At 40.3% G+C, this 22,628-nt stretch overlaps 2 protein-coding genes and 1 long non-coding RNA gene across 3 annotated transcripts in view; 1 reads left to right on the top strand and 2 right to left on the bottom strand.

Annotated features, from left to right (window-relative positions):
* The window catches only part of adam10a (ADAM metallopeptidase domain 10a), an 84,902-nt gene extending 79,811 nt beyond the window's left edge, over window positions 1-5,091 (bottom strand). The window contains exon 1 of the mRNA XM_042073952.1: window positions 4,921-5,091. Coding sequence (XP_041929886.1) covers window positions 4,921-4,987 — 67 coding nt within the window. The 5' untranslated portion in view covers window positions 4,988-5,091. The remainder of the gene's footprint in view (window positions 1-4,920) is intronic.
* Window positions 4,278-8,412, top strand: LOC121694042. Its single transcript, XR_006025656.1, has 3 exons — window positions 4,278-4,616; window positions 7,173-7,346; window positions 7,729-8,412. It is a non-coding gene; the product is annotated as an uncharacterized LOC121694042 (long non-coding RNA).
* A 5,816-nt stretch (window positions 8,413-14,228) lies between these two features.
* The window catches only part of LOC121694869, a 248,710-nt gene continuing 240,310 nt past the window's right edge, over window positions 14,229-22,628 (bottom strand). Inside the window, exons 68-71 of the mRNA XM_042075243.1 lie at window positions 19,488-19,661; window positions 19,037-19,210; window positions 16,773-16,943; window positions 14,229-15,102 (exon numbers count right to left, since the gene is read on the bottom strand). Coding sequence (XP_041931177.1) covers window positions 15,063-15,102; window positions 16,773-16,943; window positions 19,037-19,210; window positions 19,488-19,661 — 559 coding nt within the window. The 3' untranslated portion in view covers window positions 14,229-15,062. The remainder of the gene's footprint in view (window positions 15,103-16,772; window positions 16,944-19,036; window positions 19,211-19,487; window positions 19,662-22,628) is intronic.

Below are 22,628 nucleotides of genomic sequence, written 5' to 3'. Positions count from 1 at the left end.
ATTCAGATTCGGCAAACAATGGCTAACCTTTGAGGTGAATATTATATATTTTTTTTTATATTTCTTTGATCAGAACAACTTGACTTTGTGTAAACATTCCATTTTTACAGTAGTTCCACTCCAGCTCCACTGTTTGTTTGCAAAGAACTACCTCCTCAAACTGTGTTCGCAAACATTCATAGAGAACCAAAAAAAAACAGAAAACTGCTTGCAAACGTTTAAACGCACCTCAGACCATGCCCAACAAACCCCAACATTCTAAAGTTGCAGTTGTTGCTGGTCAGACTTTAGAATGTTCAGAAATCAGCTTGGTCCTCCCAATCCCACTGAGCACCACTCCAGGTGTCATACTGTCAGCACACCACCCCTTCAGAACTTGACAACAAACCCACACCTCTGGTACTAGAGAGATGATGGCTATTGACTAAGTTCAGACTGATGATCAGTGTGGTTTGTTTGAGGCACATGATAAACTCACATCTCACACAGTCAGAGAGAATAGTACTGTAGGTACCCAGACAAAGCTGAAGCCAAAGTCAAAGGGACACACACACACACACTTCAGAGGGAGAGCCATGTTTGAGATTCTGGAGGCGTTCACAGGCTCTTTGTTGAGACGGCTGAAGCAGTGTGCCTTTCAGGCTGGACAGCAGACACACGCCTGACCTGTCTCTCTGACTCAGCTGGGAACGAGGAACATTGAACACTAGGCTCCAAACGTTTGCTACCTTTTGTTTCATTGTTTCATTTTTTTTTTGGCAGTTTTGATATATTTTTGATATCATCCAACCATCCCTGTGTGCAATCTCTTTCTTTTTACACACTTTGCCTGACTCAGCTGGCACGTGTGTGTGTGTGTGTGTGTGTGGCCCACAAACTTGCTCACACTCTTTTGTGACACAGGGAGGAGCAGTAACAACGAAGCCGGGTTTATGACAGAGTGTGTCTGCAGCACACTGAGGATTCAGCACTGTAATGTGGCCACTTATTGGACGCACAACCTGCCAATCAACACAGCGCTATGCACATACACTTCATTCATTCATTCATTCAAATTTGACTGTGAATATGTGAACAAATATGGGATAACAGTTTAAGTTAATGTGCTGAGAAGTGTGTGTGTGTGTGTTTCCCTGAGCTCAGTGCAGGTTCCCCCATCTGACCTCCCAGCTGCCAAACAAGTGGCTTTAGTTCAGATCAGAGAAGCCACGTGATGCATTGTGCTGTGAATGTTTGTGTGTGTGTGTGGTTACATGCACATGCGCGCACTCACACACACAATCGCACAGCTCTCAGCTGATTTGGGCTGAATCTGTGTACCAGCACTCATAAGCCGGGGATAGGCCTGCTCGGTACAAAGACCTCCTACCTCTCTCTTTCTTTCCTTCTCTCACACCCTCTCTCTCTCTCTCTCTCTCTCACACACACACACATACGACAAGGCTGTAATAACCATCTTAGAAGATTAATGGAACATATCTACAGGGATCCTGTGGGAAGCCATGGGAGATTGCACTAGCTGATGGTGTGTGTGTGTGTGTGTGTGTGTGTGTGTGTGTGTGTGTGTGTGTGTGTGTGTGTGTGTGTGTGTGTGTGTGTGTGTGTGTGGGGGGGGGGGGAAGCAGAGTGTGCTGATGAACGCTGAAAACCAGGCAGTACATCACACCACTTACATTTCCTCTCCCTGCCCTGAAGGTGTGTGTAAGTGTGTGTGTGTGTGTGTGTGTGTGTGTGTGTCTCCCTGCCCTGAAGGTGTGTGTAAGTGTGTGTGGTTGTGAGAGAGAGGGGGTGAGAGAGATAGAGGGAGAGTGTGTTTAGAGTAGGGGTTGTCACGATTCTCCAAATCCTCAATTCGATTGAATTTTCGATTTTAAAGTCACAATTTGTTATCTTTTTTCCACATATGACTATTAATGCATTTCCTTAGATTGTTTACATTGTTTTGGCCTTTTCCTATTCTGTTTCAGGGGGTTTTATTTTGAAAAAGCTTTTTATTTTGAAACCGTTCCAACCGTGAGGTTGGAAACAAAACAAACATTAAACATAGATGTGGACATAGTGAAATGAAACAACACAGAATGATTATGCATTATCACTTGCATTATCAATATGCATTTTAAGCCTTAAAGTAGGTGAATTTTGGACTGAAGATAGATCATCTTTTCACTTGCTAAGTTGAGATAGTTAGTGTTAATTGACGTGAATGAACCAAAAAAATACTTCCACACCGGTGACTTCAAACTGGCTGCAGCCTAAATTTGGCGGAGTGTTCACGCCGCAGTTCAACAAGTGTGTGTGTTTTTGTGTCCTTCAAGATTGAGATGTAATTTCAATCGATTTCAACTTAAAACCGTAATCGTGACACCCCTAGTTTTGAGACTATGTAAGACGTACATGTATGTGTGTTTCGGACGGGGTCTCCATTTCCATAGAATAAAAATACCATTAATAATGCACTGTTGAAACATTGTCAAGTTAAAGGACATCAGAGCAATTGCTGCTGCACATGCTGCTCAGGGTGAACCACAGGCCTGATTGCGGGCCTACCCATTCTGAAACAAGTGCCTAGCAGGCTAGCAGACTACACGTACTTCCCACTGTTTTAAAGTCAAAGTTAAGTTAAGTGAAGTAAAGTGGTTAGCAGACACATCTAGCAGACATTTAGCAGACGCAACAGCAGCTTCTGGACCCCCAACCCAGGGTGGAAAAACCGCTCCTCAGCCACGCCCACACACAGTTTCAATAGAGTTGCCTACAAAAAGCTACCATTTTTGCCATAGAAGAAGATCTGGTATTTTACGACTTTTTCCTATGGGAAAATAACATCAGGATTTTGAATTATCGCTCATATTAAACTCTCGCCGGGACAAATAAATCAGAAATACAGACATTTTGCTCTACACACTTTCGCCCTCTGGCTTCAAGTGGATACTGTGACCTTCTGTATGTTAAGACCGCAAACTTTGATTTTTGCTACCCCAGAGCTAACTTGCCATAGATAGCTTCAATGAACACCCGGATCTCCTTATGTGCAAATATGGCAGCGAACTTCAGAGGTCTATAATTTCAAAACATTTCGGTCGCCCTCAGACATGACTGGACCAGACCAGACTTGGTTAAACAGCAGACCGTTTCTGGCTCACTGGCTACATCTCAAGTGGAAACAAACAAGCAACCAAGTCAGGTGTGTGTCGGAGGAGAAGCTGCTATGATGACTAAGGCCAGAGAGTCATTTGTGGTTTAAACACATGGGGCCAGAAAGTAGGTGTGAGGCCTTACAGAAGGAGAACACCTATATACGCACTACACACACACACACAATAGGCTAAATGCTCCGGGGGCTATCACTCACTTCCTTTCACTCACCCCTTCCTAGTCACACATGAGCACAGCCGCACCGGCTCTCTCACACTCTCTCTCTCACACACACACACACACACACACACACATCTGTCAGCTTGCCCAGGGCAGGAGCTAGGAAGTGTAATTAACAGATTGGATAAGACAAGGTGCTCATATGCTAAGGCAGAGCAAAACAAACTAACACAGGCAGTTCATGTGGCCCACCCTGACTTGGCCCATCCATCTGTTTGGGACACACACACACACACACTGTCACTGAGTTACACCAAATCGTGTCAGTGGGCTATACGGAACTTTTCTAATATGCACGATGGCCCCTGACAAGAACAAATGCTTCTATAAACTAGTAACCTAACAGCACACCATTCCATGACATGTGTAGGTAGCCGTATATTCGATGTGTGTATAGATATGTTATAAATACCAAAAGGCCAAATGAAACAAGCGAAGGTGAAACGAAAGCTCTCTCTCCAGTCCAAACAACGAGGGCAGCCAACCTCGCCCTCTGTAAATCATGTCAACAAAACTTCAGACAGACAGTGACGCTATCAAACCTCGCATTTCCCATGAGTCAAGCAGCAATCGACAACAGGTTTGAGGGACGGTGAAGTAAGATTTGACTTTGCTGTTTGTGAGAAACTAAGTTCGTGTGGCAGAACTTGACAGATCAGTGGGAACACGCGGTAGGAGGTTGAATGTGAAACTTAAAAACGCACTTTGTAACTCTCACTGAAGCATTTGCTAGCTAGCTAACCCAGCTCACATATCCATCTACCGACACTTGACTCAGGGGCATGCCACAACTTGTCACGATGCCAGCGCGCATAATCATCTCACTCACTTCCAGTGACTAATACACGGTGCGTGTTTCGTTACAAAACATAGCTACCATATTACTTCTCCTAAACTCTTAAATGTCCACCTGCGTTGTGGTTTCCCTACAACAATAACATATTTAGCAGCCGGGAATGTACAAAAACACCGTTTCCATGTCGCTAACCTATTTGGCGAGCCCTGTCGCGTAGTTAGCTCCATTACGTTACCTGCACAGAGGGTGTTTCCAAAGACAGCATAGAGATACACTTTATCAACTGTTTTTTTTTTTCACCGTGAGCTGAGTAATGATTCACAAGTTAGCTGCTACTAGAATCTAAGCCTTTCTCACTGAGAATGTTTGCGATCGTCAGTTATGGCTGTTTGGCTAACAGGAGAACCTCTCGCAAGTAACGTTAAACCACAGGAGGCTAAAGCGAGTGAGTAACGCAACAACTTTTATCCAATTGCTTCATGATAAGCTGACTACTTTGTCTCCGGACAGACAGACCAACACAATTGCTTTATGTGTTCGCCACTGACAAGACAGGGAGTTGTCAACTCCAAACTACAACCGTCCCGCTTCATTCAGCTATCACTTCCGCACAAGACAGTTTCCCCGGTGGCTAGCGAGAGCTCTCATATATACCCCTCCCTAACTAGCTCGCGAGCCACTGCTTCTTCAATCCGATTACAGATTATCAAACACTTCTAACAAGAATGATTTAAAGCTTCAATGCTTACCTTTGGTATTCCGTATACAGTATAACAATAGCAAGAGTTTGATCAAAACCATATCGACTAAATTCATTGTCCGCACAACATTGACACACCACGAACGGTTTATTGTTTCGTTTTCTCCCTCTTAAAGGCGCCGTCGCCTGGCCTGCGCTGAGCTCGTACAGCTGCTGCTAGGCGGCCTCTCGCTGCCTGTCTCCAACGGCCTGACGTCATGCGCAGGCAGAGTGCGGGACCCTCCTCCTGTCACAAAAAAATACAATAAAATAAAATAAAATAAATATCAAGCAGCTCTGTCAGTGAAAATAATGGAGAGAGAGAGAGTGCAAAAGTCCGGTTAATAAGATAATTGTCGTCAGTTGGTTTATTAAAGCACATTAGGGGGTGTTTGTGATGGGTAAGTGTGAAGTGTGCCTACAGTTTAAGTGTTGATCCCTATTTAGTTAACTGTCCTGAGTAGCATACAAACTAAAGGTGGAAAAATATGGACACACTCACTCCATATTAGAAAATATTGATGTTTGTGAGAAATATTGTTTCTTGTGTAGCGCTCGCCCTCATGCGGTCAATAGTGGTACTGCCATCTCTTCTCTATGCAATATCATGACGATTCATACGATCATTGTAATGCTAATACACGTAACTTCATAAAATAACAATGCATATAGTACATGTTATATTAATTATTTAAATTGTTGTATGCATATGACTCGGCGTCCTCTGATAAGTTGGCCTTGGCTGTTTTCTTCCTATTGTAAGTATAAGTATATATACTCTTTTGATCCCATGAGGGAAATTTGGTCTCTGCATTTATCCCAATCTGTGAATTAGTGAAACACACACAGCACACAGTGTACACTAAGTGAGGTGAAGCACACACTAACCCGGAGCAGTGAGCTGCCTGCTACAGCGGCGCTCGGGGAGCAGTGAGGGGTTAGGTGCCTTGCTCAAGGGCACTTCAGCAGTGGATGTGGGCATGGGAGAGCAGTGCTCAACCACTTCCCCCGCCCACATTTTTCCTACTGGGTCGGGGATCGAACCGGTAACCCTTCGGTTACAAGCCCGAAACCCTAACCAGTAGGCCACGGCTGCCATGGCATTGCTCATTATAAGGTGAAAATGAGTGTAGCCTACTCGTGTGTTAACAGACTGTGCCAGTCTGGGGAAGAAATAAACATCTGACAAAAACGTACAGTAGGTGTCAGTCAGTTCCATTTTAGATTCTTAATTCAACGAAAAATGTCTTTTTTTAAAGTAAAGTAAATATTGTATAGCTTCAATTAGCCTACATTTTACTTATAGCACTATAACATATTCAATATGTCTTAAAACACTGTACAGAACCCAGCTTGATTTGTATACGGGCATGGTGCAATAGTCTTGTTTACCTCTGCAATGAATTGATTGTATATGTGTATTGTTGATGTACACGGGCATGGTGCAATATTCTATGTTTTCTACTTTAACTGTATAATGGATCCTGCAACCTAATTGTAATCACGTGACAAATGGAATTTAAAAGGGCAGCTGTGTAACACTGTTTGGACGTCTGAGGAAGGGCCGTAAGGGCTTGAAACGTTACAAATAAAAAATAGCTGGTAGAGAGTTAACAAACATGCAATATAGGCACATAATTCATGTGGGCATAAAAACAGTTTATATGATACATCCTCCTTAGATGAAAAATGGCAGAGCCCACATTCAGAGTAATGGTTGTAGAACATTAGTGGGTATTTGCGCGGTGCGCTCTAGTGTTACTTTGACCAGGATGAGTAGAGCCATCTCTACATTGTGGAAACTATTTTACAAATTAAATTGGAGCATGGCGTCTGTGTAGGTCTCAATTAGGCTTGCACATCTGGATACTGCAATTTTACTCCATTTTTCTTTGTAAACATGGCAGCCGTGGCCCACTGGTTAGCACTCTGGACTTGTAATCGGAGGGTTGCCGGTTCGAGCCCCGACCAGTGGGCCGCGGCTGAAGTGCCCTTGAGCAAGGCACCTAACCCCTCACTGCTCCCCGAGCGCCGCCGTTGAAGCAGGCAGCTCACTGTGCCGAGATTAGTGTGTGCTTCACCTCACTGTGTGCTGTTTGTGTTTCACTAATTCACCGATTGGGTTAAATGCAGAGACCAAATTTCCCTCACGGGATCAAAAAGTATATATACATACATACATTCAGATAATTCGCATCACCTGACAAACCTGCAGCGTAGTTTTAATATTCATCCCTGCTATTGCTATCTGTGAATTTACAGGCTAAATAACAACAGTATAACAAAAGAAGGCTGTGCTGCTCTGATGGCAGTTCTCTTATCAAACCCATCACACCTGACAGAGATGAGTCTGAGTGGGAATAAACTAGGAAACACATCAGCAAAGCACATCTCTGATCTACTGAAGGACTCACGCTGTAAACTGGAGAAACTGATGTAAGTAAACTGGCGTGTATGATGCAGTGACACACATAACTCAATAGTCACAATGGCGGAACAAGAACTTCCAGCATGGATGTCTATTCTATAAAGCACTGCAGTACAGTATCATACTCTTAAGGAATATACACATTAATAGCATTTGTCTTGTTAATGGTCTGAGTTTAGTACATAGAGAATGTTTCTCTCTTTCTCCTTTGTCTCTTTACCTGCCTCTTTTTCACTTGATCACTTACAGGATCATGCTCTGAACACTGTACCATATACATTGTGTGTGTGTGTGTGTGTGTGTGTGTACGTTTGGTTTGTTGTGTGCATAGGGTTTTTATGTCTTAAAACATTACTCACTGTTTTTTTTCTGCTCTTTCTCTCTCTACAGGCTTAATGACAACAGGATAAAAGAAGAAGGCTGCACTGAAAGGGAATAAACTAGGAGACTCGGTTAGGGAGATTTCTGCTCTAAATGACAATCATAATTCTAAACTACAGACATTGGAGTGAGTAAAATATTTGACATAATGTAAAGTGGAATACTGTACAGAAATACTGATGGCATTCAAGTGATATAATGGAGTATGAAATAGTGAGTAATGAAACATAAATATTGATGATAGACTTAGAGTGCCCTCCATGGCTTGATTTTTCCTCATTGTTTTTATTGTGAGATTACGATAAATCACCAAAAGATGATTTTTTATACCTGTTTTTGGTCAACTTTACCAGGGGTGCCAATAATTCTAAAGGGCATTGTATGTAGTAAATATACATAATTATACAACAGTTAGGTCCGGTCCAGTCCAATCCAACGATCTATTACATATTTCTGATTGGACGAGAGCCGTTGCAGAGTTGGGAGATCCCAGGACATCCCCATTCAGACTCACCACTAGTACTCACTCCAACATGAACATTCCATTAATTCAAAATTAGAAAGCAGTGATTTTGTAGCATCATATGTGACAGTAATTGAGTAAGAAAACTGAGCAAATGCAGTACTTTGAATGTTCAGTTTAGCATGTGACAAGTAAGTACCGGTAGGCTATACAAATTATTGTGTGCATCAAAGAGCAAAACAGTTACTTTTCAAAGAATCAGCACTGGAGGGTTACAACATATTAAAGTTTATAATCACAATGTAAACGTAACCTGGTGTTGTAAGTTCCTTAAAACCTCTTTCGTGCATGAATTATTAATTCACTGAGGTAGACCCCCCCCCCCCCCCCCCCCCCCCCAAACAAGACTTAGAACATGTCCAATTGATTTTCTAGAAATATGTATTATTTTGATGGAAATACTCAACTATCACCGGTACTGGACACTGCGCATCAATGGGTAAAATGCAATTCAATAGTAAATGCTCTTTTTTTGCATAAGAACAGGTGTTATAAAAAGGTTATATGAACAATGTATCATGTATAGATCATTCAAATTTAAACTAGTTGAGACTAGTTAAGTAACTACATGTACTGCATAGTGGTACAAAATATGACCGCTCTGTCCTGCACTTCTCACAAGTACATTATCTCCATCTCCGACTCCATCCTCTACTCTTGCATCTCATGCCATGTTTATGTGTGTGTGTGTGTTCATATATATATATATATATATATATATATATATATATATATATATATATGTGTGTGTGTGTGTTTCTGTGCCAGTTTGTTTTTGTATGAATGGTGAAGGGGGTAGTAGGTGTGTGAAGCTGTGTGGGAGGAAGTATGAGTGGTGTGTGTGTGGGGAGGGGGGTATTGTGTGTGTGTGTGTGGGCGTGGGGGTTGGCCACAACAAAAGAGGGAGTCGAGAGGTTGGACCTTTATCTAAAATATAGATTTATTAACCAAACTAACCAAATAACAAACAAACAGTGTGAGGTGGGTCAAAGTCAGTCATCAGTAATGCATGGATGTTGTGTGTTTGCAATGTGTCTGAGTGCAGTGTTGCATGTCCAAAACCCAAAGTAAGAATGGCCCTGCTAAGGGGAGAGGAAGCAGTCCTCTTATCAGGACTCCAGTGTACAGGTGCAGCTCATCAGCTCGTTAAGTCCTAAGCACACCTGAAAACAAGTAGTCAATATGCAGAAGGCCTAACAGGCCGTCACAGGGTGTAAAGGTGTGTTTGTATGTGTGGGGTAATGGTGTGTGATTGGGGGGAGGGGGTGGTATGTGAGGTATAGTGAAATGGTGTGTGTGGGGAAGGGCAGGGGGGTGTATGTGTGTGTGTGGGGGGCTGTAATGGTGTGCGTTTTGGGGGATGTACCTGTGTGCACGTGTGTGTGTTCATATGTGTGTTTGTGTGCCGGTTTATGAATGTGTATGTGTGAATGGGAGAGTGTGTGTGTAAGGGGGGGTGTGTGTAGGTGTGTGTGTAAGGGGGGGGGGGGTGTAAAGGTGTGTGTGTTTGTGTGTAGGGTAATAGTGTGTGTGATGTGTGTGGGTGGGGGTACCTGTGTGTGTATGTAGGTTGTGTGTGAGGGGTAGTGGTGTATGTTTGTGTGTGTGTGTGTGTGGGGGGGGGTCTAATGGAGTGTGTGTGGGTGGGATGTACCAGTGTGTGTGTGTGTGTGTGAGTGAGTGAGAGAGTGACAGCGTCTATTATCTCAGCAGAAAATACATTTCAACATCCCCTACCAGCACTCTTAACTCAACACCACCACAGTAGAGTGTGGATCGGGCCGCAAATTTACATTTGCAACCCGGCGACCTTATAGCCTACTGGTAGCTGTCTTTACCACAGGCCTATGCAACGCAAATAATCTTAAAATCTCTGTAAAAAAACAACTTATTTTTAATGTCACCCAAGACTGTGCTTATGAGCATATGTGTGAAATGTGCATAAACATTTGTTTATGTAGTCGTGACAAGTGTGCATTTCAGGCGGCATGCCTGAAATGTGTTGTCACGATAAACAAATCTTGCACACAGGAAGAAAGCTATTAGGTCTTTTTTACATTTTACTTTATTATCAAAAAACAAACGTTTGCATCATGTAAAGCAGACCTGTTGGTTACACAACATAATAAGGAATTTTAAATGTAAAGCTTTAAATGTAAATGCATATCACCCCCATGTGTCCGAAGCCGAACCCGACTATAATTTCTAAATATTTGTCCGAACCCGACCCGACCCATCGGGCTGAATTAATAGGTTTTCATGCAGGTGGCACCCCCGGCTGATTCCTCATTGGTTGAACAGGCAATTTGTTGCTGCAGTAGGCTATACAGAGCCCTGAAAGGGCCATGGTGGGAATTATTTGATTTATTGGTAACACTTTATAATAACTACACACAATTCATCATTTATTAAGCATTCGTTACTTATTAGTTAATGGTTTGATCATCATTAGTAATTTCTAATTCATCATCAGTAAAGCATTTGTTCACACAGTTATAAATAGTTTGTTCATAGTAAATAAGCCTAAATCTAAAATATGTTTATACATTATTGTTAATACTTAATACATGATGCAATAATATGTTTTTGATTAAGTAATATTTTCATTATTTAACGGTTATTACATACACATGCACTAATGATTAGTAAGGGTGAGGATACATATTTTATAAACCACTTCCTAATACTATAATTCATTATTAACTCAGAAGTTACAAGTGGTTAGTTAATGATATTTTGCGAGCTCATCTAAAGTGAGGACGTTTTATGCCTTGCAACACATTTACAAATGAGTTATAAAGTTTACACTTGCATTTATTCATTTAGCCGACACTTTCACCCAAAGCGACTTACACATGTCAATGAAATGAAAGGGCAAGGCCACATTGGTGGACGCCAGGGTTTGAACCCCCAACTTTATGGGTTACTGCATGTTAACCCAGCTCCCTATCCACTACACTACCTCTGCCCGGTAGTATTATAACAGTAAATTCAAAAATATAATATAGATATGTGTGTTTACTATGAACAAACCATTTTTAACTGTGTGTAAACATGATTTACAGATGAGAATTAATGTAGGAATAATGCTTTACAAACGAAGAATACAGCATTTAATAATAGTTTACAGATGTTTAATAGCAGTGTGTAGTAGAAGAAACAGAAACTCTTGCATAATTGTGGGCATTTCTATCTGGGCCAAGGTAGTGTAGTGGATAAGGAGCTGGACCAGCATGCAGTAGCCTGAAAAGTTTGATTCCCGGCTTTCACTGTTATGTCAATGTATACATCGCTTGTCTGCTAAATGAATGAATGTGAATGTAATCTTTACAACTCATTTGAAAATGTGTTGCAAGGCATAGAAAGTCCTCACTTTAGATAAGCTCACAAAATATCATTAACTAACCACTTGTAACCCCTGAGTTAATCATGAATTATAGTATTAGGAAGTGGTTTATAAAATATGTATCCTCACCCTAACTAATCATTAGTGCATGTGTATATTGCATAATTGATTAAGTATTAACAATAATTCATAAACATATTTTAGATATAGGCTTATTTACTATGAACAAACCATTTATAACTGTGTCTACAAATACTTTATTTATGAGAATTAACATAGGAACAATGCTTTACAAATGATGAACAAAGCATTTTGTAATAGTTTGCAACTGGTTTATAATAAGAAAATGATTTCATTATAAGTGGTTGTTTCATTACTTATTAAGTATAAATCATGTACTTACAAACATATTTTTTTGGATAGGCTTATTTACTATGAACAAACCATGTATAATTGTGTGAACAAATGCTTTACTGATGATGAATTAAGTATGAACAAGAAATGACTAATGATGAACAAACCATTAACTAATAAGTAACAATGGCTTAATAAATGATGAATTGTGTGTAGTTATTATAAAGTGTTACCGAGAAGTGAGTAAACTGCAAATGTTTATGCCAACTTTGCAAACTGACAATGAGCAGCATCAACAGTCAGGAAACAAGGTGGGTCTACCTTAGCTGTTTTCTGCATTTTTCCAACTGCATTCTTTGATGTTTGCAGGTGTTGCTACTACTGTTCATCTAACATAATAAGTTTTGGTTTCGTTTTCCCCTCTCGTCGCTGATTGGCCTGACATTTTTTTGTTATGAGCTATGGTGTTCCAGACTAGATCTCCCTGAAAGAAGATCTAGGTGGGCGGGGCCAGGCTACATGCCAGTGCCATCAGAATGAAAAGTTATTGTGCACCTATTATGAATAAGATGGTCAAATGCTTAGCCATGTCGTCAATATAACAGTTAACTACTGCTGAGTGCATTATGAGAGGTGCACAAGGCTGCCGTTTTTGACATATATCAATTTCAACAGTAAAAAGTTACACATTGCATGAGGGAGATTGTAGATCAGACAAAATTCCTACTTTCTGTAAACTTTTACAGTACTGTTTATGCTGCAGTCTGTTGCCAAACCATGTAATTCACTGTCATGTCCTGTCACTGTCAGGAGCTTAAATATATTTGGGAGAAGGCCTGTTCAAAAAAAGTGAAAAACAGACAATTGTACACAAGTAATTGCATGGATGTGCAGAGATTTGTATTTATGATGTGCACAAGTGACAAGATGATACGGAGGTTGAACTAGTTTTGATTTGAGAATTGTACCAAGCAACTGACTGTTAGTAACTATTTATTGTTTTTTAGTCATGTCATGTAAATGGGTTAAACCAGACACTTTCTAATGAGGAGACACAGCACTCCAAAAATCCTCCATAGAATTGCATGGGGCTAGTTTGTAACTCCAATATGGCCGTTGTCTACACATATCACACCCCTTCATCGGCAAAACGTCGACATGTGAATACAATGAGCCAATCATGTGGTGTGAACTCGCCGCTGGAGCAAGATCGGTGTCGTGAAGCCTTGCACACGCGCATTTTAGCCGAATAGGATGCCCGATGAGTGCCCAAAAGGCGTTGCAATATGGCCGCCGAGTGGAGGGACTTGCCTAAAAGGACTTAAAACTAGTTATTATGAGTCAATGTCTCACCAGTTTCAGTGTTACGTCTACGTGTTATTCAAGTCCTCATTGTTTACATGGTTGATAAATTACATTTCTGCCAAATGAATAAATGGAAATAGGAAAATGTCAAACATCATAGGCCACTAAAACATAGTTTGTCATATTTTCACCATTAGGATTATCAGATTCCTCACTTTCCTTAAATCTTCCACATGGATCTAATTTATGAGAGTTTAGAGGGGAAGGCCAAATTACATACTGTATGTGATTATTTGGGTCCATGTAAATCTTCTCCACAAAAACAGTTTTAGGGAATTGTTTGGTGGACTCAAAAGAATGTTGATTTCTGTTCTACCTATTTTACTTGCCACTTTGCCAAATGACCAAGTCTTTTAAGGCATCCTATGCACGTTTTTATCTCAATATAACAGCTTCAAAGTCATTTTGATGGTGAGTTAATCCGTTCTTAGCCATGGAGGCCAATCGGGCCGGCGCTCAAGTCCGTTTTTTGTGATGCTTAGCGAACAAGAGCTGTAAACTCCCCCTGGAAGGGGCATCAGTCCATCGCAGGGAACCCCCAGCAGAAGCTGGTACTCATTGTGCAGCTGGGTGGACTGAGACAATGCAGATGACGTGCCTTGTCCAAGGGCATGATCTGCAACAAGTCATCATTTGGGACTCGAACATCGATCTTATGATTGCCAGAGGGGTATGTTTATATATCATTTATAGCCTGATTTATAGATAATTTTATCCCTAAAAATAAGGCACATTTTTGTTGTTCTGAATTAAAACATTTTCTGATTTATGGAACAATAATGGGGTATTCAAAATATAGTGAGATAGCTAATTGTCTGTTGATCAGGATTAGTCTATGACAGCTACAGGTCTGAAGACCGAGGTACGGGTCAGCTGTCTGGCTGGACAGCTGTTAAGCAACAGATTGCAGCACTACAAATTACCAAAATAACATCAGTTTAATCACATTTCAGCACCAGAGACAGTGGTATTTACAGTCCACATATTTAATATTACAAATAAAATATCTCACCAGGAATGTTTACATTGTTATACACTCTTGAAAAACACATTGGAATCTCCCTAAATCTCTAAAGTTACACCTACACTCATACTAAACAACACAGAATAAAATGGACACAATTGTAGCACATCTTACCATAACATCATTTTCCCATAATTGATTACTCTATGGATGTTTGTCTGCTTCAGCTAAGCTATTTCATTATGGAAAGTGCACTTAAGAATATCTGTACAAAACAGTCAACATTTATGTCGACAAATAAAACAGAACTAACAGACATAGTAAAGACAAATAAATCAATTAAAAGAATGCAGATGATCACACACACACAAGAGCGAGTTCTTGTTCACAATGTGTATAAATCAAAATCTTTGTAATCTGTGTTGCTTGCTATGTCAACCTCATGTATGTGTGCATGCTTTTTTTGTTTTGTAAATATAAACTACTTCAAGCTTAGAGTAAAGTAGGGTCTACAACATCCTATGGTCCTTATTAACGACAAAACATAAACAAATACCAACGTTCAGACAAAAACAGTAGCAGATGATGAGCTCATACTACATGATACTTAATTTTCTCTTTCTGTGAGGCAGCATATAGCATATTCTTCAAATTGTATTACATTGGCCGATCTTGAAAATATTATGTCTATACTGCACTGCCTTATCTCCTTATGGCCATCTCCTAGCTCTTCCTGCCGTGGATGGGCTCCCTCACTACCACTATCTGGCACACTCAGAGTTGAGGAAGCATCACCAACCAAGCCATTTCATCCAACCACCTTCGTCCAATCTGGAAGAGACCAAAACACACACAACATTTGTTGCTTTAAAGTGATCTGCACAGAATAACACCAAACACTGAACAGCATTTGAGGTTTGTGTGTGTGGTGTATGTGCATGATTTTTAATTGATAAACAGCATGATTTGTTTTTCCACTGTCTCAATGGCTGCTTCCAGCGGTCATTATCTCTGTCAAAATACATCCCTTAATGTTAGTTATCTGTCCTTTAACCCTATTTTTTTATTTCAATAGAGCTCGGGATTGCTGCTTGGGTGCTGCTTCACATCAAGCCTGATATACTTGAAATTACTGCATATCAATGTAAATATACAGGTCACACAAGCACAAGTTTAAACTTCATGTAACTGTTAAGACTATATAAATATACACAACTACCTCTATTTTTTTATATATGTCCTATATTTCTATTTTTGATACATACATGTTCTATATTTCAGTCTCGCACTTTAATTTAATGTATATTGTCTATGGCTATGTCTATGTCTAAAGTATGTCTATGTCTGTATTTAAAGTATGAAAATCTATGTCTGCATGGGAAAGTAAGAAACGAAATTTCAATTCTTTGTATGACCAGTGCATGTAAAGAAATTGACAATAAAAGCCGACTCGACTCGATTGTGTCGTAAAACCGCTAAAAATTGTGTGGGAATAGTGGTATCGGTGGCTACTGTACATATAGAAATCCAATGGATTTCAAATCTTTAAATCGACCTCTTTTTTCCGCTACTGACAGGTTCAACATGTAATCACAAATGCTGGCCAACATGGGAAGGATCTCTATGGATATATAACTATGTCTGTTTTACCCAGTGAATGTAAAACAACTTAACACTTTGAATGCCATGCAGTTTTTGGAAGCTTTGGCCCAGAGTGCCAGCAATCTAGATCATTGTTGAAGATTTTTGTAGAGCCACAACGTATTCTTTGTTATGGACACATACTATGGCTTGTTTCCCTCGAAAGGCGAGACTTTAAGCTCTCAGTGGGTACAAACCATTTATTTCTACATGCCTCTGTTCCTGAGAAATCCCAAGCTAAACAGTGGCTAGTTTTCATCAAAATCCCTGTTTTTTTTTTCTAGAAATGGAGATTTAGCGTCTTTCATGAAATATGAAGTGTTGCCTGTAAGGTTTCCGGGAAGTGGCCTAGTGAGACCTGGAGAAACTACAATCGGCCCAAAGCAAGGACAGTCAGCGACCCATTGGTTCATTTTCTATACTGACACTAGACTGGCCCAATAACAACTCGTATCATGCCCCACCCCTCCCACAGTGGTTCAGAGCCATTCTGAACCAGTGTCAGAATCATTGTGATTATAAACTTTAATATGCTGTAACCCTCCACTGCTCTGTTTCTTTGGCCAGACAATGGGTTAGTATGACTACAGATAAGTAATTGTTTTGCTCTTTAAGGCACATATAGTTTCTACTTTTTAAGGCACATATAGTTTCTACTTTTTAAGGCACATATAGTTTCTACCCTGTCAATGTGAGTCTGGGTTAATGGGTAGTACACTTGAAAGTAATGCAGAAAAAGTAAGTGTACTACCATCAATATTTCTGTTTCATTACTCAATATTTCATATTCCGTTATATCACTTGAATCAATATTTCTGCACATTATTCCACATTATATTATGTCAAATAGTTTTACTCACACCAGGGTCTGTAGTTTATAGTTAGGATCCCTCTGTAGACCAGCGATCTTCTTAATGGAGTCTCCAAGTTTATTCCCTTTCAGATGCAGCTCTCTTAGGCGTGAGATGTTTAATGTCAGAGCTGAAGCAAGAGCAGCACAGCCTTCTTCTGCTATGAGGTTGTGATCAAGCCTGTAGAGAGAACAGGAAAAAAAAGTCAGTAATGTTTTAAATATAAAATTCCTGCACGCACGCACACACACACACACACACACACACACACACACACACACACACACACACAGTCACAAATCGTCCAGGACCTTCCAGATCCTGAGCCAGGTTTTCCTGTATCTACCTGCCTGGCTGCACTTGTGCCATGTTTTGCTGCTGACCTACCGCATCTCCCGTCTACCTGCTCTGCTGGTCAGCACACCTGTGTCTGATTGCTTAATCAGGGACAGTATTTAGGCTGGGTTCTTGGACTCTTTCAGTGCGGAATTATTTTGCCACGTCGTCTCGTTGCTACTGCTGCTCTGCTACTCTTTCCCTGTGGATTTACTTTTTGACTTTTTGGACTGAACTTTGTTATGGAACTTTGGACTGCTTTCTGACCACGATTTTGTATTAGTGTTTTTGGATTGTTTGCCCTGGACCTTGAGTATTGTCTTCACTCATTATTGACTTTCATCTCTTGCTCTGCCATTCCCTGCTGCTTTGCCTGAAGGGGTTTTTGTTTCCTCTGAACATTAAACTACAGTTTAAACCCGTTAGCGTTTTTGCTTGTGTCCTACCCGAACCTCTAGCCTACTGGATGTAACACACACACACACACACACACACACACACACACACACACAGTGTTTATGTGTTTCTTCTGTTGTTTGTGTTTATGTTTATGGAATTTAGCAGACACTTTTTTTAAGCGACTTACAATATATAACAATACAATTGTTAAAATTAACAGTAAACAGTTTTAAAAAGTTGGTAAGTCTACATTATTAAGAAAAGTAGTAATAATAACAATAATGTCAATGCAATATCAATTGACCGATCCCAAGCCCCTCCTCCCATTGTCAGTCCCATAGTTACTGTTGCTAAGTCGGACAAGTTTGCAGGAAAGTGTGCGAGAACGCGTGTTCAACATGGGGATGCAGCACCCCCATTTAGCCGAGTGCAACAGTGTATGCTGGATAATTTCTGGGCGTCAAGTAATATTGATATATTCAAAAAACAGAGGTCAGAAAGGCCTTCAGTATGCAGATGGACACATTCACAATGTCCGCTGTTATCAAGGAGGTGGAACACCACAAATTGAGGACAAACCTATCCGGTGTCGTGGATCTTAATGGGATGCATGTTAACTTGGGATAAACAATTAGTACATTATCAAGGGATTTATCAGAAATCAAGTTTCAGTGTTCATGTCTGGTGATGTCTGTGTGATGCCACTGCCAGTCTAAAGGTAGACCATTACTATTAACAAACCATTTGCAAACTTTTACATCTTCATATGTCCTTGTTTGCTCATGTCATGTTTGCTTGTAGTTCCTGTAGTGCTTGCCAAAATCATAGAAATTTGAAAACCATCTTTTTGGTCTTTTCACTGGCTCTGCCATGATTAACATCTAAAAAATTAAACCATCTTATAGCTAGCCGGCATGGCTAATTGGTGCTTGAGGGGGGCGTGTGTTTGTCCAGAGAATTTTAAGCATTTTGTGCTCGTTCTCGCTTCTCACAGGACATCCAGATTCAGACACTGCCGGGACACTAGTGCAGATCTTGCAAGGAGGTTCTGCTAGGAGACGGTAGAGGGAGCAGGGAAAGCCGCCATTCTCGCCATAACAGGTCATTTTAACCATCACAATGATTTCTAAACTGGTTTGTAAAGTTGAAAATGTTGCATAGGGGGCCTTAAAAAGGCACTCTAAGCGATGCTGGGTAGCGTCACTTCTGTTGACGTTCAAACAAAACAGAGAGCTAGCTCGCTACTCCCTCCCCCTCCCTCCCGTGCAATTGAAACTCTCCTAAAGGTGCAAGTCGTCTGTGATTTGCTGGAACAATTTATGTTTTTATGGCCCAGGTTGTTTTTGTTGCCGTTTTTAGAGCCTGGGCTGTCCACAGAGACCACATTTTTTAGTGTATTCAGGGCACAGGCAGCTAGTAGATGGTGAGGTGATGTTTACTGTAAGTGACAAAAAATGTTTTAGCCTAAAAACGTGTGACATTGCTTAGCCTTAGAGCACCTTTACGTTTCACTGCATCATACACGGCAGTTTACTTACTGCAGTTTCTCCAGTTTACAGCGTGAATCCTTTAGTAGAGCAGAGATGTGCTTTGCTGATGTGTCTCCTAGTTTATTCCCACTCAGACTCAGCTCTGTCAGGTGGGAGGGGTTTAATAAGAGAGCTTCCTTCAGAGCAGCACAGCCGTCTTTTGCTATACTGTTTTTATTAAGCCTGTAAATAAACAGATAGCAATAGCAGTATTACATATATGCTGCAGATTTGTCAGGTGATGCTAATGATCTGAAAGCTATTTCACTCCACAACTCACTCCAGTCTCTCCAGTTTACAGAGTGAATGCTCTAGTAGATCAGATACTTACAGCAGTCTGAACTTTACAGTTATTCAATAGAGCAGAGATGCCCTTCATTCCAGCAGAAACTGCTTTATACAATATGTACCACTATACCTGAAATGGTGTATTTTACTACATCATTGTCAATTTACTCACTCCAGTTTCTGTAGTTTACATTCTGGATTCCCCAGCAGAGCAGAGATGTGCTTCACTCCAGAGTCTCCCAGTGAATTCCCACTCAGATTCAGCTCTATCAGGTGTGAGGGGTTTGATGTGAGAGCTGAAGTCAGATGAGCACAGCCCTCATTTGTCATGTTGGTGTCATTAAGGCTGTAGGGAGAGAGGGTGGGGTGGGGGAGGGTGAGTGGCCTCCATTACTGACTCCATAATGTAGAATTATGACAGAAAATATATTGCTTCAGAAAATTCTGACTGTTCAGCTCTCCATGATGAGGCAAACTTTCCTCTGATTAATATCATGGAAATTCATTATTGGTAAATATTGGCGATTGTGGAAAATATTAAATGTTTTATTATTTTTCATGTCATCCGTATTCATTATGTTATTGTTGTAATGTTTCAGAAATATACTCCCCATTAATGCATTAATACAAGACTTTTTTTCTTTTTTCCTTTTCTGTGAATTCTAACATTTAAAAAAAAGTAAATGCGTAAATATCCACGCGCGCAGTATATGCTACCTAGTTCAGAGCATGGTCCTGTTAGTGATCCAGTTAGAGAGAGAAGGATGAAACAGGCCGGCAGAGACACAGAGGAGAGAGAGAAATGTTCTTTATGCACTAAACTCAGACCTAAAAAATGCAAATGCTATTAAAGGGTTCTGGAAGACACAGCTGATACTATCAATGTGTATATTCCTTAAAGCGGAGATAAAGCAATGAATAATGTCAGCATTTTTCGGATGCTTTTTATTGTGGATGAGATAGTATAGTATAAGTACATAAGTTTATATACTCTTTCGATCCTGTGAGGGAAATTTGGTCTTTGCATTTATCCCAATCCGTGAATTAGTGAAACACACTCAGCCAGGGTAGGAATTTCACGGCGGCCACGACGGCCATGGCCGTCGTAGCCCCTTGCGTTGGCCGTGAAGCCCCTTTGAAAATCATAGGTTTACAGGCCACGGTGGCCTTGGTGCCCCCTTCTTTCAATATTCTGCTTTGTGTCCTACTAATAGCGATTTTTATTTAGCCTGTGGCCTGTCAAAATAATCTTAGCATTCACAGCGCAAATTAATTTAGTCTTTTATGCAGTAGAGAAAGTGACAGCGCAAGAAAGTGCGTCCAAATTCACCCATTCTTCTCAGTTGAACTACTCGCGAACTAGCCTATTCATCACACAGACATCACAAGTATCACATGAAAGAGCTTTTTCTCAGCTTTTAAACGATGTTAGCCGATAATTGCTATGTTGAACGGTTCACGAGAAAAGTAAATAATATAATTTAATTTAATAATACTGATAATACTAATAATAATGATCTCCCTACACATTCATCTTGGTAGAATACTTCACGAACCCTTCTTTTAACACGACAAACCACATATCAGAATAAACAGCAGACCTTACCGAACACAAAAGTGTAAAGCAGTCCCCTGTACAGTTAGACGTTCCAGAGTAATCCAGTTTTGAATTTGCAGTAAATTTCGACATGCATGGATGTCTCCAAATTTGGGCTTTAAGTTTTACAATGTGTTTAAATTGTTCCACATGATTTCATAACGGGCCAAATACAAAATAAATGTTACAAATATCGCCTAGATATTGGTAAATCAGAGGACAACTGACTAAGAGTTTGTGAAAGTAGCCTTAATGATCACAAAATGCTAAGCATGCATCTAGGCTATTTGAGTTTCTTAAAGCTGAGCTGTGCTTAAATTTAAATTGTTCAATACATGATTTCATAGCAGGCCAAATATAAAATAAATGTTATATATAGCCTAGATATCTGTTTTTATTAGATGATCAGATGATTTACAGCAGGGGTCTCAAACACCCGGCCCGCGGGCCAAATCCGGCCCGCGTCCTGCCCAATTCCGGCCCGCGACGTATGTCAAAATAATAATGTAATCCGGCCCTTGAGGCTATTTTTAATTGCGACAAACAACGATACTGATTAAAGTAGAAGATAGATCCAAGTATGGTGACATCTCAATTGTAGCCTACTCTGCTCCACTATGTGCTAGACATCCAGAGCTTGATTAAAACCCAAAATCGCTGCGCAAAGTTTCCAGAAATACTTGTATTACACGCGAGAAACACAAAGACGTGCATTTGTAATGACGCGGAAGCGATGCAGGCCAGTTTTGCACAAATTGAAGCAGAAATAGGCCTACACCTAATGTTGAAAAACGTTCACGTGTGATGAAGTCTTAGGTAGGCTATGTTATTCACCTATTCTGATTCTGAAGGAGAATATCCTTTTGTAGATTATGATCGATCGTCTATTGACAGTGATAGTCACAGTGCGTCTGTGAATGGAGGTGCGTCTTTGCGTGTATACGACGGTGTCCACTAAGCATATCATGCTTATTTCAACCCTCTGCCCAACATAGCTTGGAGGTTGCAGTGGTAATCGTTTCCGTAATGGACGTGGTACAGACAGCAGGGCTAGTAAAAACAGGGCTCTAAAGAACTACAAAGTCACCCGCAATATGATGCGAACTTCTGCTCAGATTACCCACGATAGGAACTGATTTGACCAGAATACTTTATTGTAGGCCTTGTGGTTTAGTAATACATCACTAAACCATATACATCTTAGGTGTTTTCCTGTTCATTTGTTATGTGGGTAATGTGAAAAAAAGGAAAGTAAACCTGCTCAAATATGTTCATATTTACTATCAAAGTATTTACTGAAAGGTGCATAATTTGAGGTGCTTGCCATCCAGTGATGGGTACATTTACCCCCTTCATAAACTTTTGTTTATACTCAAAGATTTTTATATTTACAGTAGGACTTTATCTCTGACCACTTTCAAGCCATGGCCTTTTGAAATTTTGATATAAAAATCCAATGGTGTTGCTTTCTTAACCCTGACGCCTAGTTTGCCAGGTTTAAAAAAGTTATGAGAGGAAAATATTTTTATTTGGTGTGAAACACACATACCCGTTTTTATGCTTTTTGTTTGTTTTATAATTTGTATTAATATTTATTTTATCATTATTTTATTTATAAGCTAAGGTTGCTAGCACAGGTGTCTAAAACTAGATAAAAACACTTGCACTTTCTGTTTGCAGTTTTGTGTGGTATTTGAAAAAAAGAACATTGCATTT

The sequence above is a fragment of the Alosa sapidissima genome, chromosome 20, assembly GCF_018492685.1.
Source record: "Alosa sapidissima isolate fAloSap1 chromosome 20, fAloSap1.pri, whole genome shotgun sequence".
Taxonomy (NCBI): Eukaryota; Metazoa; Chordata; class Actinopteri; order Clupeiformes; family Clupeidae; genus Alosa; species Alosa sapidissima.
The sequence above is the reverse complement of the archived record's forward strand: the minus strand, read 5'-3'. Positions and strand labels throughout refer to the sequence as shown.